General features: G+C 46.3%; 1 protein-coding gene across 7 annotated transcripts in view; it reads left to right on the top strand.

Annotated features, from left to right (window-relative positions):
* LOC115777802 (DDB1- and CUL4-associated factor 1-like) overlaps positions 1–19,375 on the top strand; it is a 33,175-nt gene that overhangs the window by 2,561 nt on the left and 11,239 nt on the right. For 4 of the 7 annotated variants that reach the window (XM_030725794.1, XM_030725790.1, XM_030725796.1 and 1 more), the window contains 23 exons: positions 481–594; positions 1,246–1,383; positions 1,601–2,152; positions 3,164–3,265; positions 6,256–6,414; positions 6,510–6,689; positions 7,085–7,194; positions 7,362–7,461; positions 8,043–8,212; positions 8,427–8,551; positions 8,928–9,004; positions 9,186–9,350; positions 9,564–9,719; positions 10,396–11,037; positions 11,331–11,608; positions 11,732–11,930; positions 12,261–12,343; positions 12,435–12,519; positions 12,681–12,914; positions 13,471–13,564; positions 13,672–13,776; positions 16,686–16,759; positions 16,949–17,038. In XM_030725794.1, coding sequence (XP_030581654.1) covers positions 481–594; positions 1,246–1,383; positions 1,601–2,152; positions 3,164–3,265; positions 6,256–6,414; positions 6,510–6,689; positions 7,085–7,194; positions 7,362–7,461; positions 8,043–8,212; positions 8,427–8,551; positions 8,928–9,004; positions 9,186–9,350; positions 9,564–9,719; positions 10,396–11,037; positions 11,331–11,608; positions 11,732–11,930; positions 12,261–12,343; positions 12,435–12,519; positions 12,681–12,914; positions 13,471–13,564; positions 13,672–13,776; positions 16,686–16,759; positions 16,949–17,038 — 4,032 coding nt within the window. Of the gene's footprint in view, positions 1–480; positions 595–1,245; positions 1,384–1,600; positions 2,153–3,163; positions 3,266–6,255; positions 6,415–6,509; positions 6,690–7,084; positions 7,195–7,361; positions 7,462–8,042; positions 8,213–8,422; positions 8,552–8,927; positions 9,005–9,185; positions 9,351–9,563; positions 9,720–10,395; positions 11,038–11,330; positions 11,609–11,731; positions 11,931–12,260; positions 12,344–12,434; positions 12,563–12,680; positions 12,915–13,470; positions 13,565–13,671; positions 13,777–16,685; positions 16,760–16,948; positions 17,039–19,375 lie in introns of all 7 variants that reach the window. The other 3 variants (XM_030725795.1, XM_030725793.1, XM_030725797.1) reach the window with 3 other exon arrangements.

Below are 19,375 nucleotides of genomic sequence, written 5' to 3'. Positions count from 1 at the left end.
GCGGTGTAAGGTGGGTCAGAAGGTGGTGCAGATGACAAGGTGATTTTTTTTTTTTTTTTTTTTTTTTTTGTGCATTCATCTATCATGTAGAGTAAAAGTCTCAGTTATTTACAGATATCTAAGTATCTGTACATATCTGAGAGTCACAAGAGCCACTCAGCTGCTGTTTAAGCCCTCAGTTAGTGTAGGACAGCCAGTCAGAAGGAAGGGGGAGGAGCTTAAACAGGATGAACTGATGGGCTGTGCCAAGGCCCACAATAAGAACTGTGAATCGTGCAAATCTGCTGTAGTAGAATAAAAGCGTAGACCTGGAAGTGAGCAGATCACGTTTAAACAAAGTGTCCTTTCTGTGCACGACACCATCAGATCCCCTCCGTCACTCCATCCAGATTTCAGAGATGAAGGCTGACCCGAGCAGTCAGCTGGACATTCTTTAAGTTTGTGTTTCAGCGTAAGTCTGTTGTTGTGTGTGTTTCACAGCTTTTGGACAGGTATATAATAACCAGCAGGGAGCACAGCCTCAACACAGCAGCCTGCCGCCTGCTTCAGAACATCTGCCCGGGCCTGGAGACGACCGTGGTCTTCCAAGAGAAGGTATCCTTCAAAATCTTACAGTTTTATATGTAGTATATGAAATATCCTAAAAGAGGCTTTTACTTTGAAAGATCATCAGTTTGGGAGTGATGTGTAGAAATATGAGATGCTGGCCCGTGGGGATTTTTGACTGCTGTTTAAGGACGGTGTGATTTTGTGTGTTTGGAGAGGCACGTGAAAATAATTGGAAATAATTCCATGTTAAAAATGTGCGTTTCCCGTCTGGATGACAGCGTGTTGTTTTCCCTGCTGAGACCTTCAAAAGCTTTCAAGAAAGAGTTGTTTGCAGGTCCTGATAATATACAGTGGGTACAGAAAGGATTCAGAGCCCTTTGAATTTGTCACTCTTTGTTTCATTGCAGCCATTTGCTAAAATCAAAAAAGTTCATTTTATTTCTCATTATTGTTCACTCAGCACCCCACCTGACAGCAAAAAACAGAAATGTAGAAATTTTTGTGACAAATTTAAAGGAGTTTGAGTACTTTCCGTAGCCACTGTGTTGTGGTGATGTGGATATCCATCATCACGAGCACATTTCAGTGAAGTTTCAGACCCCTGTGAGCAGAATAATGGCCTGTTTCTGATTGGCTCTTCTTGCTCCTTGCGTACCTGTGCTTGAGTCGGCTCCGTGTTCTCTGTGTGTACAACAGGAGGGTCTGGCTGAAAGGTTGTTCGGCTGGGCTCGCGAAGCGGAGCGACCGCTGTGTGTCTACGCCACGGGTCTGCTGGCCAGAGCCATGAGCGACCAGGAAGTGGCAGCCAGCTACAGAGACGAGAACGCTCAGCTGGTGGGTGTCAGGGATCATAGACTGTATGTAAAAGAGCCACTGTGACATCATCCAAAGGTTTCAAGACTCCACGTTTTGACGCATTTAGAGGTAGAAGTGACCATATTTGCAGCAAAGGTGGAGTGCTAGTTAGTCTTTGGAGGAGGAACTGCAGTTTTTGAATTATTTTTGAGGTTATGATGAGTTTTTTCTCTTGTAACATCCTCTCAAAATCCAGGTGCCGATCATGATTAAACGTCTTCATGAGCTGCAGTCTCAAGAGGCCACGAGTCACCTCAGTCCCACCCACACCTCAGAGAAACTACCTCAGGACTCTCAGGTTGAAGCCACCCGGACCTCAAATGTCACAGCAGACCAGCAAGACAGGATAGAGTGGGTGGAGGAGGAGGAAGAGGAGGAGGAGGAGAGAGCTGGAGAAAGCAGCAGGACCACGTCAAAAACCAAACCCGTGTCTCTGCTCGGTTCAGCCCAGAAGAGCAGCAGGTCTACCCGACTGCTCCCAGGAGGATTAGGGAAGAAACGGGCCATAAAGGAGAATGGGAGGAAGGCAAAGCAGAAACTGAACTTTACCACCTCCTCCTCCTCAAGCACGACTGAGGAGGATGAAGAGAGGACTGAGCCCAGCAAACAGCCAGCCAGCACCTCCTCGTCCTGGTCTGAAATGAGCTCGATGATGATCGGCTCCGACTTCTGCCTTTCACCGCTGAGTTTGGCCACGGAGCAGAGGCTCATCCTGCAGTATCTGACCCAGCTCGGAGAATACCAGGAGGTAAGAGCACGAATCTGAACTCATGTGGTGAGTGCAAATAATTTTAACAGAAAGGCCAACGTGCCATTACACAAGGAGAGCTGCACTGCAGAGGTGTGTCAAGCCCGGAGGAGCACTGCAGAACAACCACAGAAGATTTTTGGAGACCTGGACAGTGGCGTGGAAGGGCATGGACCCAGCAGGACCAGGATCTGCTCCTTTGTCTGAGGAGGAGCAGGAGGAACACTGCCAGAGCCCCACAGAATCTCCTCCAGCAGGATACTCGTGCAAATCTCTGAGCAAACTGTGAAAATAAGGCTCCATGAGCACCGGATGAGGTCGCGACCTCCCTTACAGCAGTGAGGGTGCTGTTGGCTAACAAGCACAGGTCTGCATGCACGTGAGTAACCTGCTGGAGGTCATTTGGTAGAGGTCTGGCCGTGCTCCTCCTGCTCCTCCTCACACAAAGGAGCAGATCCTGGTCCTGCTGGGTCAGTGCTCTTCCACGCCACTGTCCAGGTCTCCAAAAACCTTCTGTGGTTGCTGTTGATGAATCTTTCCAACAGGGACTTTAAGTTTGAGCAAACCTTTGCACTTATGGTCCAGAAGCCCCAAATTCAGCCAGATGGAGTCCTTTAATATATTTATATTTTGCGGTATTTTATCATAGTTTATTTCCTTCCTCTGTTGGACTTAGAATTATAATTCCTATGCAGCCTTTTGATTTAAAAACATGTCATTTTTATTCATTATTGCAAACCTGCTGCCTGCAGTGCACAGCCCCCAGCGCTGCAGCTGCATCACATGTTTGAATATGTTTGCTGCAGCAGTGGCAGCTGAGCAGGACGGGGCTGTTTGGAAGCATCTTTTTTCTTTTCAAATGTCTGTCTCTGCTGACGTTCACTGATAACTGAGCTTCACACGTCTCTCTGTGCAGACACAGTCATGTGCAACAGTAGTACATGTGTGACTTTAATGTGTGAAATCAGTGGAGTGATTAAAATATTAAAAGGATGTTTGTGTTGTGTGCAGCTGCTTGCTGTCTTCATGCAGCTGGATGTGCGGTCGCTGCTGATGAGCTACATGGACCTCAGACACACCAAGAATGTGCAGCTCACCTTCGATGCCCTGATGGTAGGTGGTGTTTCCTCTGAAGAAAAATGAATGATATCTCGGTGCACCCTGAATAAATCCTGTTCAGGAAGAGCGCATCCAGCTGTTAGTCACATATTTAGGCTGTTCATTGTTCAGGATTTGAAATATGATTCTTATTAAGCTTTAATAATGCTTAATAGCATTAATGTAATTGTAATAACATGTTGTATTTTTATTTGACAAATTTAGGTTTGTTTGAATGATTTTACAGAAGCAGCAGATCTGACTGAGCTGCTGGAAAATGAGTTTAAGCTCATTGAAGTTTATCCTTGTTTATCATACAGCAGTGCAGCCCCTCCCCACAGAGAGAGAGTGTGTGTGTGTGTGTGTGTGTATGTGTGTGAGAGAGAGATAATCCAGGCCTCTGTGGCTGTTTCTCTGCTCAGCCTGTTGTGATGTGGAAGTGAACTGTGTGCAGACGTGTTACGAATGTGCTGTGACTGACGGTGGAGTTTTGGAGCAGCTGTCAGATTATTGAAGGTTGAACATTAGGCTTGAATTAATGCTCCAGCTGAAGTGATCCATCATATGAGTTAGAGAAGCAGTAAATATGATTCCTGTGTCAGGAAACTGACACCATCGCAGAAGCTGAAGGTGAAAACTTAGTTTGTTTAGTCAGTAATGAGCCCAACATCCAAAGATTAACTTTAATATATGATTTTAATACTTGACTATCTTGTATTATGTATTACAGTGAAATGTAATATATAATAATTTATTGTTGTTTTCGTCATCATCTGTCAGTGAAGCAACCAGGCAGTGTTCTTGTGTGCTGTTGGTTTGGTGGACAGTGGTAATCCCTGCTTGGGAACGCTGTGGTGGGAGTAATGGAGGCCCACCCAGATGCCATCATGTTGGTGTGCTGCAGCTCTAAAAACTGATGTTTGTTTTGCAGAAACAGAATTATGTTTTTCTTCCCTCCAGATTAAAATGAATGATTTTAGCTTGAATGATGTTTGATTTTTGCTCTGCCATGAGTTCACTGTGTTTTTGTTCCCTAGGGCAAAAATGCCTGGGAGCCACATTCAATTCAATTCAATTTTATATAGCACCAAATCATAACTGTTGCCTCAAGGCGCTTTGTATTGTAGATAAAGACCCTACAATAATACAGAGAAAACCCAACAATCAGAACCCCCTATGAGCAGCACTTGGTGACAGTGGGAAGGAAAAACTCTCTTTAACAGGAAGAAACCTCCATCAGAACCAGGCTCAGGGAGGGGGGGTCATCTGCTGAGGGGGGGCTGAGGGGAGAGAAAGACATGCTGTGGAAGAGAGCCAGAGATTAATATCAATTAATGATTAAATGCAGAGTGGAGTATAAACAAAGTAAATAAGGTGAATGAGAAGAAACAGTGCATTATGTGAACCCCCCAGCAGCCTAGGCCTATAGCAGCATAACTCAGGGAGGGTTCAGGGTCACCTGATCCAGCCCTAACTATAAGCTTGATCATAAAGGAAAGTTTTAAGCCTAATCTTAAAAATAGAGAGGGTGTCTGTCTCCTGAATCCAAGCTGGGAGCTGGTTCCACAGAAGAGGGGTCTGAAAGCTGAAGGCTCTGCCTCCCATTCTACTCTTAAGTATCCTAGGAACCACAAGTAAGCCAGCAGTCTGAGAGCGAAGTGCTCTGTTGGGGTGATATGGTACTATGAGGTCTTTGAGATAAGATGGTGCCTGATTATTCAAGACCTTGTAGGTGAGGAGAAGGATTTTAAATTCTATTCTAGATTTAACAGGGAGCCAATGAAGAGAAGCCAATATGGGAGAAATCTGCTCTCTCTTTCTAGTCCCTGTCAGTACTCTAGCTGCAGCATTTTGGATCAGCTGAAGGCTTTTCAGGGAGCTTTTAGGACAGCCTGATAATAATGAATTACAATAGTCCAGCCTAGAAGTAATAAATGCATGAATGAGCTTTTCAGCATCACTCTGAGAAAGGATGTTTCTAATTTTAGAAATATTGCGCAAATGCAAAAAAGCGGTCCTACATATTTGTTTAATATGTGCATTGAAGGACATATCCTGGTCAAAAATGACTCCAAGATTTCTCACAGTGTTACTGGAGGCCAAAGTAATGCCATCCAGAGTAAGTATCTGGTTAGACACCATGTTTCTAAGATTTGTGGGGCCGAGAACAAGAATTTCAGTTTGATCTGAATTTAGAAGCAGGAAATTAGAGGTCATCCAGGCCTTAATGTCTTTAAGACATTCCTGCAGTTTAACTAATTGATGTGCGTCATCTGGCTTCATTGATAGGTAAAGCTGAGTATCATCTGCATAACAATGAAAATTGATGCAGTGCTTTCTAATAATACTGCCTAAGGGAAGCATGTATAATGTAAATAAAATTGGTCCTAGCACAGAACCCTGTGGAACTCCATAATTAACCTTAGTGTCTGAAGAAGACTCCCCATTTACATGAACAAATTGGAGTCTATGAGATAAATATGATTCAAACCACTGCAGTGCAGTACCTTTAATACCTATAGCAAGCTCTAATCTCTGTAATAAAATGTTATGATCAACAGTATCAAAGCTGCACTGAGGTCCAACAGGACAAGAACAGAGATGAGTCCACTGTCAGAGGCTGTAAGAAGATCATTGGTAACCTTCACTAATGCTGTTTCTGTACTGTGATGAATTCTGAAACCTGACTGAAACTCTTCAAATAAACCGTTCCTCTGCAGATGATCAGTTAGCTGTTTTACAACTACTCTTTCAAGAATCTTTGAGAGAAAAGGAAGGTTGGAGATTGGCCTATAATTAGCTAAGACAGCTGGGTCAGTGATGGCTTGACATCCAGTTGATGCACGTTTTTGGTTAACAATAATCTGCCCAAACTAAACGTACCCACACACTGTGATTCCTTTCATACCTGTGCGAACACGAGAGCGTTTAAACCACAAATGATCTTCCTCATTACGTTTGCTGCACTGATTGGTCGCTGTGTTACTCCGTCCCTCTCTCCTCAGCATCTCGCCTCGCTCCTCATCCATAAGAAGTTTGCTACTGAGTTCATCGCTCATGGAGGAGTGCAGAAGCTTCTGGAGGTCCCGAGGCCCTCAATGGCAGCAACGGGCGTGTCTCATTGCCTCTACTACCTGGCATATAACCAAGACGCGATGGAGAGGGTAAAGTTAACACACACACACCTACTTTTCTTATCCTCTACAGAGTTAATAGGGCTGCAGCAACATGTTGTGTGTGCTTGTGTTTGTGTCTGTAGGTGTGCACTCTCCCAGACGGCGTGCTGACCGACATGGTGTCCTACGCTCTGTGGCTGCTGGAGTCGTCCCACGCTTCAGGCGTCTGCCATGCCACCATGTTCTTCTCCATTTCCTTCTCCTTCAGGGCGGTGCTGCAGCTGTTCGACCAGCAGGACGGCCTGCGGAGGCTCGTCAACCTGGTCAGCACCGAATCTTTGCTCTGATGTTGCCTCGGTGCTTTGATTGGTGCAGGGCGCCTGCTCTCAGCAGCAGTTTTTTAAAGAGGACACGTTTTTACTGAGCGTATTTATGTGTCACTCTTACACTCGATATTCCCAGCCTGCACTCCTGCTGCTTATCCTTACTTATTGTTTCTTAACTTACCAGCAGCGACTCTGGGAGAGAGACAGGAAACTTTGCAATAATCGGGGAAAAATAATTTCAGAGTATATTTTCCAGCAGAGGATCTTTAGTTACTCAGTATTTAAAATCCTTTCAGCAACGAGCCTCGTACCTCTGAGGTTTCTGCCGTCTAAGCGGTGGATGTTTGTTGGCTTTGGACACCTCCTTACATTGTCTCCTCCTCTCCTCGTAGATCAGCACTTTGGAGATCCTCAACATGGAGAACGAGGTGTCCAGATTGAGTGATAACCAAGTCTTCTCCAGCCGGCAGAAGGCCAAACACACCTGCATGGCTCTGCGCAGGTAATGTGATGGAAATACTCATACAAAGGTCATCATGTGGTCTTTTTTCTGATCAGTTTGATATTCGTACATATGTGAATGTATTCAGACGGATTTGTCACGGTTAAATACTCCACACTTCAGGAAGGGCAACAATCCACTCACTGATTCTCGGTTACTTTGTGAAGGTACTTTGAGGCTCACCTCGTCCTGAAGACCGAGCAGGTGAAGCAGTCCCTGCACGCGTCAGACGGGGGTGCCATCGTTCCCCAGCAGCCATTTTACAAGGTACTCGATGGAGTTTATCGTACGTTATTTGCTTTGAAGCGACAGATTTCTTGTGTCAGTAAAGATGAAATGTCTTTGTTGTTTCTCTGATGTGTCAGATATTATTGTAGCAGTTTTATGGTTCTGCCTTTGCTCAGGAGCTCCTGGGAAGGCCACATAATGTGGCTGTGAGCAGATAAAAGGAGTGCATAAACATGATGGCTTTCACTGACGCTCCAAAATGCATAAAGCTAAAACTTCATAGAAGCTGCATGTTTGCTTTAAACCACATGCTGCTCTGCAGTGTGATCAGTGACCGCCGTGACATCACTCAGTGGTGTGAGAACTCTAGTTTTAAAGCCTCCAATTTAGCATTATGTATAAAAAATAAATACAAATTCACTCTGTAGAGTTTTGATGATATGGGGGGGGGGGTTAACTCACCTTTGGAACCAGCCTCAACCATCAGGGGGACTTCAGTTTCTGGCTGTTGGCTTCGTACAGGATCCCTGACAATTAGCAGTGATTTAGTGTGTGTGTATGTGTGTGTGTGTGTATGTGTGTGTGTGTGTGTGCGTGTGTGTGTGCCTTCCTGTTTCCAGGCATATTCGTACACCAGAGACCACATCATTGAGATGATGGAGTTTCTCATTGAGTGCGGGCCTCCTCAGCTCCACTGGGAGCCGGTCGAGGTCTTCTATAAGCTGTCCTGTGTTCCTCTAATGCTGCAGCTCATATCTACAGCCTGTGACTGGAGGACCTACTTTGGCAGGTAACGTGAAACACACACACACACACACACACACACACACACACACACACACACACACACACACACACACACACACACAGCACCCTGTGAGCACTTGGTGGAGGTAATGAATGTGAGACAGAAGCAGTTGTGCTTTCTGTTCAGTCACGTGTGGACGTACTGACTCGGTCACACACTGATGTGTAACTGCAGCCTTTCTCGTCTCTCTGTCCAGGAGTGACACGGTGCGCTACGCCTTGGACATCCTCTCCATCCTGATGGTGGTTCCTAAAGTGCAGTTGGTCCTGGCAGAAACCGTGCAGGTGTTGGATGAAAACATGTCGCCTGTTTCCACTGTGGGTCAGTAACCTGCTCTGTCTGCTTACAGCTGCGTGGAGCTTTGCACAGTTCACGGTCTGAAATCATTCCTATCTAATACTCAGTGCAGCCCTCACTCTGAAACAAGCCATTTTAGCCCCTCCCACTTTAAGTCAGCCTTGTTCTGATTGGATGCCTCAAACAGAAGGTGGGTGGGGCTTCTGTGCTCACAGCTGACCATCACTGACATCTAACAGATTGAAGAGAGTGCTTGGAGCAGTTTGAAGCCGGAGCTTTTGGTGTACATTTATTACATTCAACACTGGAACAGGAAATGAGGAAAAGCAAATATTCCACTTTAATGGAGCCACTTAGTGAACCTGTGGATGTTTAGTGGCTCACTGTGTCTCTGCTTCAGGTATGAGCATCATTCTGGGTGTTGCTGAGGGCGAGGTGTTTGCCAACGATGCTGAGATCCAGAAGTCTGCACTACAAGTAAGGAGATGACTGGTTGGAGTTTAAAGAGTCAGATGTTCTGCTGAAGGATGATTTATTCTGTCTTCTGTTTGAATCATGTTTGAGCGTCATGTGAGCAGATTGCAGACCCCCCCACCGTACATGTGAATGTATTCAGACTGATTTGCTTCTTCCATCTCCTAAACTTGTCCGATCCCAGGTGATAATAAACTGCGTGTGCGCACCTGACCAGAGCCTGAACTCTGTGGGGGCTTTTGCCGTTACCCCTTTTAGGCCGCCGCTTCCTCCCCAGCAGCCCCCCACCCCCCACAACAGGGTGCTGGCACACATGTGGCAAGTAGTGCAGAACAATAATGGCATAAAGGTAAGAGCAGAAGATGAACAGTTGAAAGTTTATGAACATTTTTACACTTGATGATCCCTGGTTAGATCCCAGGAGGAGACACAAATCCTCTGAGGTTACATCGGGAAGGATGTAACCTCAGAGGTGCAGAGCTACCCACCGTGGCAGCCGCGTGTGAATAAGAGACCAGCTGAAAGTAGCTAATAACAGTTGTGCTCCTGTTGTCCTCTCCAGGTGCTGCTCGCTCTGCTCTCAGTGAAGATGCCCATCACGGATGCAGATCTGATCCGCACGCTCGCCTGCAAGGCTCTGGTCGGACTCTCTCGCAGCTCCGCCATCAGTCAGATCATCAGCAAGCTGCCGCTCTTCACCCGTGGCCACATTCAGCAGGTGTGCACAGATGTCCAGTGTATGTGTGAGAAAATAAACTGCGTATGAGCTGAATTAGGATGATAAAGGTGATAAAACTGAGGATGGAGGAAGTTTATCCATCAGCCAACAGTCTCCTCCAAAAAGACCCCCTGAGCCAACCCGTAACACACTGGTTAACCACAGCTTCTAATATGAAATATCAGTGAAAATGTAATTTTGTGGTCTTTAACTGAGGGTGTGGCTCATGAGGAGAAGCTGTACCAGAGTACAGGAAGACTAGGAGAGCTTTACATTAACTGCAGGGTGTAGAGTTGATTTAATGCTTGAAGAAAACAGTGAAAGTGTCTCAATGCAGTAACTACAATGAATCAGCCATTCATTTCTTGTAACCCTGGACTCTCATCATCCTCTCTGCTCATGACCACCTGACTGTGAAGGATGGGTGAGTGGAAGACCCTGTTTGAAAAAGGCTTTCAGCTGTGTTCAGCAGCAGGAAGCAGAGACAGTCTGCTGACCTCCATATGTGAAATGTGGGTCATACTTTGTATGAGCATCCAACACAGATAAATTCTTCTTTCAGTAAAATCTGAAGTATCATTTTGATTTCCCAGAGTTTCATCAAAAATGATGAGCAGTGAGGAGGTGACTGTTTATTCAAGAGGATGTCATACTCACACATTGTTTCTGCCCCCAGCTGATGAAGGAGCCGGTGCTGCAGGACAAAGGAAGCGAGCATATCCGCTTCTGCCGCTTCGCCATCGAGCTGACCGAGCGAGTGTCCGGCAAGCGTCTCCTCAAGGGCACCGACGTGTCATTGGCTCGCCTGCAGAAGGCCAACGTGGTCGCCCGGTCACGCATCACGTTTTCCGAGAAGGAGCTCCTCATACTGATCAGGAACCACCTGGTGGCCAAAGGGCTCCACGACACGGCAAACACACTTGTTAAAGAGGCAAATTTACCCGTAGCAGCCTTCTGTCTGAGCCCGTCCCCCTTCTGCGCCACCCCTCCACCTCCCGCCTCAGCAGTACCTAGGACTTGCAGGTTAACCGGCGGGATCGCGGCTCGTCTTGCCCGCCACGTTGGAGCCTCTCCCCTGTCCTCGGCTGTTTCAGGCTGCCCTTCACCTTCTTCTCAATCCCTGGCATCTCTTCGCCCTTCATGCTCCTCTGCTTCTCCCTCTACCCACACCACTCCTCCTCATCCTTCACCTCAGGGACAGGGCTCATATCCCATTGGCCGTATTTTGTTCTCACGGGAACGCCCAGTGACCAATTGCAACTCAGGAAAAAAGCTTTGTGCCCTGAAACGAAAGTCGGACCACGGTGCTTTCATACAGGTCAGTGATGCATTTGGTTTGGCTTGTTATTGATTGATTAGAGCTAAAGGCCAATGATCACAATCTCCTGATCATCACAGTCCTTAAACACCATCCACCTTCATTTAAGTTGCTCTTGCACTGGTAACTTTTAGTACAAGCTCAAGGAACTGAACCATAAATGAGAATTACCACCAAAAATTAAGAGGCCAACCAGTGATTAAAATCATTAAACTTATAACTGCCTGCCATACAGATACCCTCATACAGGAACGTGGTCTAAGCCCCCTTATTCTTTCTTCTCTCTTCATCAGACTCCAGCAATGAAGAAGCAGATGGAGCGCCACCTTCCTTCCCCTCCGACCCTCGACAGCATCGTCACGGAGTACCTGAGGGAACAACACGCCCGCTGCCCCAATCCGGTCACTACGTGCCCCCCTTTCTCGCTGTTCACCCCCCACCGCTGCCCGGAGCCCAAGCAGAGGCGACAAGCGTCTGCCAACTTCACTGCTCGCCTGGGGAGCAGGATGCTGTACCCGAAATATGGAGGTGTGGGCCGCGGGGGCCTGGATAGACATCTGATATTTAGCAGGTAATGAACAGACTTATACCTGCGCAGCAAAACAATTCAGACCAAATTTTTAGTGTATTTTAAGCCAGGTAAAACGTGCCTGTGCGTCTCCTCCCATCTTCTCTGTTCTTTCCCCACATTGAGGTTTCGTCCAATGTCGGTCTTCCACGAGGGCAACAGAGACGAGAGCGGCTTTACCTGCTGTGCCTTCTCAGCCTGCGAGCGTTTCCTGATGCTGGGAACCTGCTTCGGTCACCTCAAGTTCTATAACGTCTTCTCCGGAGAAGAGGAGGCCAACTACATCTGCCACACATCTGCCATCACACACCTCGAACCCTCCAGGGTATCTGCACAAACATTTAAACACACCTCTCCCTGGTGATCATCGCGTTAGGTTTTTAGGCAGTTATGGAGCATTTGCAGAGTTCGTGCTTTTCCCTGTCACAGAGCGGACCATCCTACACTGAAGTTTTAGACTTTTAATGGTACTAAATAAGCATTTGTCACCTTGTGATGTGGGTTTTATTTTCTGAAATCACTTAGAGAACTTAACTGGCAGGTAAATGAGCGTCTCTAATGAGCAGCTATCAGCAGTCTGTAGTGTGGAAAGTGTCTCTGCTTCAGAGCTGCACCTGTGGATTCATAATAACTGCTGCCTGTTTGTGCTTGTTAGGATGGGAAGTTGCTGCTGACCTCTGCTTCAGGGAGCGCCCTTTTGTCAGCTCTGTGGAGCTTGGATGGAGTCTTTAGCAAAAGGTAAAACTGTCAGGTTTAATTTTGCACACCTGCTCACAGACTGTGTGTCCTGCGTCTGCTCTTCATGGTCAGCTTTTCGTTTCTCTCGCAGAAACTCCTTTGCAGACGATCACTACGTGGAGTTCAGCAAACTCTCTCAGGACAGAGTCATCGGCACCAATGACCAAGTGGCAAACGTAGGTCACCCAAAGGTTTCTGCATTTACTCATGATAACAGACGAAACTGGAACTTAAAGATCCATGCATCAGTATATCCAGCACTGATCTCTGAGAGCAGAAACTGTAGATACGGAGTTAATTTGATTTGGACACGGTGGTGGTTCCTCATGTTCTGTAGATCTACGACATCCAGACGGGCCAGAAGACTCTGACCCTGAATGCCCCAGCCCTGGCCAACAACTACAATAGGAACTGCGCCACGTTCAGTCCCACCGACGATCTGGTGCTAAACGACGGGGTGCTGTGGGACGTGCGGGCGTCACGGGCCATCCACAAGTTCGACAAGTTCAACATGAACATCAGCGGGGTTTTCCATCCCAACAGCCTGGAAGTCATCATCAACACGGAGATTGTATCCTCACGTCCCATTAATGAAATGAATATGCAAATGAGCTGTTTATATGGCAGTGAGCTTATGTGCTTAGAGCAGAGTTCCACATATTTCCATCCTCATTAATGCCGGTAGTTTGAAACCGAACCTCAATGAAGCGAACGTGGAGCAGAGGCGAGTGGAGAATCCCAGCATACAAAGGAGTGTTTGTATTGTTAGTTCTTACAGTGAGTCTGAGGTGTTAAATACCAGTTTTTAAAATGAATAACACTAATCTTAAGATGGGCTGCAGTCTCGTGCAGAAGGATCTTCATGTCATTAACACAGCGATGGGTGAGGATGTTCACCTGCCTGCAGGTCTTTATCCACCTCACCGACCTGAGGACTGTTGCTCAGAGCCCATAATAGATTATTTTATTATCTTCTATCTTAACTTCCAGAACAGCATGAGCCCGTTACTGCGTAATGTATTATGTGTAATGAGATGATATCAAACAGTTGGAGGTCAGATTATTGAGCGTAGTTGTGCGTGTGGATCTGTTGGACTGTAGGTTTCAACCTTGACAGCAGGTGTCAGTGGGACCTGAGGACCTTCCACCTGCTGCACACCGTCCCCACCCTCGACCAGTGCAGGGTGGTCTTCAACAGCAACGCCACTGTCATGTACGGAGGTACGAGCTCATGTGTCGGAGCCGTTAGCAGCACGGCGAGGAGCCGAGTCACCGCGCGGTGATGTGTAATGACCTGGTGTGTTTCCTCTCCCTGCTCTCTCACACAGCTATGCTCCAAGCCGATGATGAGGATGATGCCATGGACCAGCAGACGAAGAGTCCATTCGGATCCTTCTTTAGAACCTTTGATGCTACAGACTACAAGCCCATCGGTAAGGCTGCATTTCCTCTGTTTTACTGTTGGCCAAATACAGTATATATACTCATACACTGCCCCAAAATATTAAATAACACTGTTAATCAGAGCTCAGCATCAGTCAGTAAACCTCTGTGATACTGATGTGGTCAGTAAGTATCGGGGGGGGGGTTTCAGCTGCTTTAGTGTTCATCAAGTTAACAACAGGTGCACTAGAGGGCCAACAATGAGACACCCCCCCCCCCCCCCCCCCCCCCCCAACAGGAATGTTTCACAGGTGGAGGACACTCACATTTTCATACCTGGACCCTACAGAGGCTGCACAGGTAGTCCAACTCCTCCAGGATGGCACATCAAGAAGGTTTGCTGTGTCTCCCAGCACAGTCTCAGAGCATGGAGGAGATTCCAGGAGACACACAGTTACTCTAGGAGAGCTGGACAGGGCTGTAGAAGGTCTTTAACCCATCAGCAGGACCAGGATCTGCTCCTTTGTGCAGGAGGAACAGAATGAGCACTCCAGAGCCCAGAGATGAAATCCTTGGACCCACTGTCAGACCCTACGCTGGTGCAGTGGGTCCTCGGTTCCTCCTGGTGCACAATGCCTGGCCTTATGTGGTGAGAGTATGCAGGCAGTTCCTGGAGGATGAAGGAATTGATACCACTGTCTGGGCCCCACACTAACCTAAATCCAACAGATCACCTCTGAGACATTATGTTTCAGTCTCAGATGCTGCCAGGTTGCTCCTCAGACTGTCCAGGAGCTCAGTGATGCCCTGGTCCAGATTTGGGAGGAGATCCTCCAGGACCCCATCCATCATCTCATTAGGAGCCCCGACACTGTCAGGCATGCATACAAGCACGTGAGGGCCACACAAACTACTGAGGACCATTTAAAGTTGCTGCAGTGAAATTTCAGCTAAATGTTCCAGTTGCTGCATCATTTTCACTTTGATTTGCAGGGTGTGACTTCTGTAGGTTCATTGTTTTCATTTCCATCAAACGATGTGGCATCCTTTCAATCCTAACACGTTACCCAGTCAGACAGCACTGTTGCCTCACAGCAAGATGGTCCTGGGTTTGAATCCACCATCTGGTCCTTCTGTATGAAGTCTGCATGTTCTTCCTGTGTCTGTGTGGGTTCTCCAGCTTCCTCCTACAGTCTGCAGACGTGCAGTTAGTGGGGTTATGTTAACTGGTGAATCTACATTTCACATAGGTGTGAATGGTTGTGTGACTCTGTGTGTTAGTCCTGACATCTACAGTGGGTACAGAAAGTATTCAGACCCCTTTAAATGTTTCACTCTTTGTTTCATTGCAGCCATTTGCTAAAATCAATAAAGTTGGGAGTTGTCAGTTGACAGAAAAAAACAGAAATGTAGAAATTTTTGCAAATGTATTAAAAAAGAAAACCTGAAATATCACATGGTCATAAGTATTCAGACCCTTAGAAGCACCTTTTGAGCTCGTACAGCCATGAGTCTTCTTCTGAATGATGCAACAAGTTTTCCACACCTGGATTTGGGGATCCTCTGCCATTCTTCCTTGCAGATCCTCTCCAGTTCCTCAGGTTTGATGGTGGACGTTGGTGGACGGCCATTTTCAGGTCTCTCCAGAGATGCTCAGTTGGGTTTAGGTCAGGGCTCTGGCTGGACCAGTCAAGAATGGTCACAGAGTTGTTGTGAAGCCATTCTTTTGTTATTGTAGCTGTGTGCTTAGGGTCACTGTCTTGTTGGAAGGTGAACCTTTGGCCCAGTCTTGAGGTCCTGAGCACTCTGGAAGAGGTTTTCTTCCAGGATATCTCTGTACTTGGCCGCATTCATCTTTCCTTCAATTGCAACCAGTCATCCTGTCCCTGCAGCTGAAAAACACCCCCATAGCATGATGCTGCCACCACCATGTGTCACTGTTGGGATTGTAATGGGCGGGTGATGAATCTTCATCTCATCAGACCAGAGAATCTTATTTCTCATAGTCTGGGAGTCCTTCATGTGTTTTTTCATATGTCTGCACTGAGGAGAGGCTTTCTTCGGGCCACTCTGCCATAAAGCCCCGACTGATGGAGGGCTGCAGTGATAGCTGACTTTGAGGAACTTTCTCCCATCTCCCTGCTGCATCTCTGGAGCTCAGCCACAGTGATCTTTGGGTTCTTCTTTACCTCTCTCACCAAGGCTCTTCTCCCACGATTGCTGAGTTTGGCTGGACGGCCAGGTCTAGGAAGAGTTCTGGTCGTCCCAAACTTCTTCCATTTAAGGATTATGGAGGCCACTGAGCTCTGAGTGCTGCAGAAATTCTTCTGTAACCTTGGTCAGATCTGTGCCACAATTCTGCCTCTGAGCTTCTTGGGCAGTTCCTTCGACCTCATGATTCTCATTTTCTCTGACTTGCACTGTGAGGTCTTATATAGACAGGTGTGTGCCTTTCCTAATCAAGTCCAATCAGTTTCATTAAACACAGCTGGAAGAAGAAAGAAATGGACAGCATGTTAAACATGAGTGTCACAGCAAAGGGTCTGAATACTTATGACCATGTGATATTTCAGTTTTTCTTTTTAATACATTTAAAAAATTTCTACATTTCTGTTTTTTTTCTGTCATGATGGGGTGCTGAGTGAACATTAATGAGAAATAAAATAAACTTTATTGATTTTAGCAAATGGCTGCAATGAAACAAAGAGTGAAACATTTAAAGGGTCTGAATACTTTCTGTACCCACTGTAACCTGTACAGGTGTACCCCTTCACTGCACTATAGAACCCCCCCCCCCCCCCCGGAAAGGAGTGATCCCAGGGAGATCTGATGTGTTTTCAATGTGTTCCTTTAATTTTTAATGTAATGCTGGTGTAAAAACTTCTGTTCTCGTGTAGTTGTGAGGTTTGAGCGTGAACAGCGCCTTCATTTCTCGATGTTTTTTTTGGGTCTTTTTCAGCCACAGTGGATGTGAAGAGGAACGTGTTTGACCTGTGCACAGACACCAAGGACTGCTACCTGGCTGTCATTGAGGTACTCAGGCCTTCATTTTAATGAGAGTGGCCAGATTGGAAACATCCTTGAAGGATGGCAGGTTGAATGCAAGAAACACGTTCAGCTAAAGTCAAGCTGAAGAACCTAAAAAGCATAAAAAACAAAAAGGTTAATTATATAATGTCTGATCTGTTTTTCCACGTACATGTTAACATGTTTACTCTGCAGAACGAGGACACCGTGAGCTTGGACACAGTGTGCCGTCTGTACGAGGTGGGACGACAGAAACTAGCAGAGGAGGGAGACGATGATGATGAGGTGTGTTTGATGTCCTTCAGCAGCTTTGTGTCCTCAGATTGTATGTTTTGTCTGTGATGACCCGACCTTCACGTGGAGGCTCATCACTGCTGATTGACACCTAACAGCTGCTTTCAGAGAAAGAGTCCACAGTATCTTATCACACCTGGAAATCAACTTCTTTTTATTGAAGCTGGCTATGAATTTAATCTTGAATGGAAGATGAGCCAAAGCTTTAGCACTTTTTAAAAATCCTTCCATATAAAATAAAGTGGGAGCATGTCGTCGTCATACCATCTGTCAGGTTTTACCTTTGCGGTCCACAGACTCCAAATCCACACGGAGCTGAGCTGTGAAATCTGACATATGTGTTCTTTACTCTTCAAAGATGTGCAGCATGATATTCATGTTCCTGGATGTTTAGTACCTTTGTAACTTTGTCTGAATTTATCTGAAGTGGAGCGTAAACAACATGGAGGATTTCAGGCTGCTAATGCTGTGATAATATATGCTAATGATATGCAGTCTCTTTCTCATGTCTGATTAGCTTAGCCTAATCATGTGATCATATTGTGCTGTGTGATTGGCTATACAAACTTGAGCATTATTGACTGAAATGGAGAAAGTGGGATTCCCCATAACTATCAGCTGACCTCGGTCCCTGAACAGCTGGCAGCATCTGATGGTGAGAAGCTTCCAGGTAAAGAGCCGGTCTGTTTATAGGAGCATCTGCTCCAGGCTGCAGCCTGATCGATTAGCCTGTGATGCCGGCTTCTGATTGGCTGAGCTTTGTCTAACATGTTGGTCAGGGATGACTCATGGCCATATATGAGTCCGTGGGCCAGAGGCCAAAATTTCACTTTTTGGTCCATCTCAGGGTGGCAAAACTTAAGCATAATTTTTGAAAAGTTACATGTCTGTAGATGATATTTTGGTATGATAGCCCTTCCAAAGTGGTGGCTTAGTCACAGTTAATCAGCTCATGAAGTTAACAACCCCTTAAGAAAAGTGTTTTTTGACACTGTGTATATCTGGTTTGGGCTCATGGTACAGACATTTATCAAAGGTCTAGAATATAGTGTTTGGTGTCATTTTAAAGGGAACCCTCGTGGCTTTCATTTGAGCCAGCTTTTGGATCTCTCTGATCAACATAGAGGTCAATAGAGCTCTTTAAACCACAAATAATACAAATTTTCCCATAATTTTCACCTAAACTACATACATTTCTTTTAGCCCTGTGGCATCCAGGGACATCAGGGACACAAGAGTCAACCACTGCAATACTCACAGGACTCTAAGGATTCAGGAAATGTATAATATACCCACACTATCTCTTTGTGGGAGGTGATTGTGAGCCATACTTAGTTGTCACGGGTTTAGAATTGGTTCTGCCCAGATCAATAAATCCTAGTTTGGTTATTGTCGTTGCACTTTTCCAATGAAACTCTGTTTGACAGCTCTCCCTTTCTTTCTGTCTTATGAATGAGAACAAGAAACAAAAACAGAAACAAGAAAATAGCGATAAATATATATAGCAACAAAAATAATAATAATACAGGCCTAAATGTAAATAAAGTGTTGATGTGGGTAAAGTGCAGAGTGCACTCAAAGTACACAAAAAAATGTATTTAAGGACTAAAAAATTGGATTTTGCACGACACGTCCCCTTTAAGTCTTTCTGTCTGTGTCCTCATGACCCTGAGCCTGCTAGAGGGGAGGGTCTCAGTCAGACAGAGTGGATTGTCCCATCCCTGGACCCAGTCCACTCTGCCCGACTTACACTCCACTCCAATGTACCCAAGGGGCACCAGTGATCATTGATGCAGTCTTAATGATCTGCTGCAGGTCTTTTCTCTCTGAGGTGCAGTTGGAGAACCACACCATACATCCATAGTTCAGGACACTTTCTGTGGTGCATTGGTAGTAGTTGGTGAGGAGTTTTGGTGGGAGCCCAGTTTTTCTTAGGGACTGCAGGAAGAAGAGTCTCTGCCTAGGGCCTGGACCTCCCGTCTGTAGAGCCTGGACCTCCCGTCTGTAGGGCCTGGACCTCCCGTCTGTAGGGCCTGGACCTCCCGTCTGTAAGCTGCCTCATCTGCCTTTTCATTATCAGTCCCACCACAGTTGTGTCATCTGCAAACGTGAATGTGTAGGTTGAGTCATAAATGGGGGTACAGTCATGTGTAAAAAGTGTGAACGGGAGTGGATTGAGAACACAGCCTCGGGGGGTGCTGGTGTTGATGAGTAGAGGTCTCCAAGTCTCTTGTGCTGTGGGAAAATCTTTAATCCAGCTAAAGAGGCGGTGGTCCAGGCCCAGTGTCAGTGACAGTGTTAAAGGCTGAGCTGAACTCAAACCGTATC

This window comes from Archocentrus centrarchus, unplaced genomic scaffold (assembly GCF_007364275.1).
Source record: "Archocentrus centrarchus isolate MPI-CPG fArcCen1 unplaced genomic scaffold, fArcCen1 scaffold_76_ctg1, whole genome shotgun sequence".
Lineage (NCBI taxonomy): Eukaryota > Metazoa > Chordata > Actinopteri > Cichliformes > Cichlidae > Archocentrus > Archocentrus centrarchus.
Note: the sequence above shows the minus strand (reverse complement) of the source record. Positions and strands in the feature narration are given on the sequence as shown.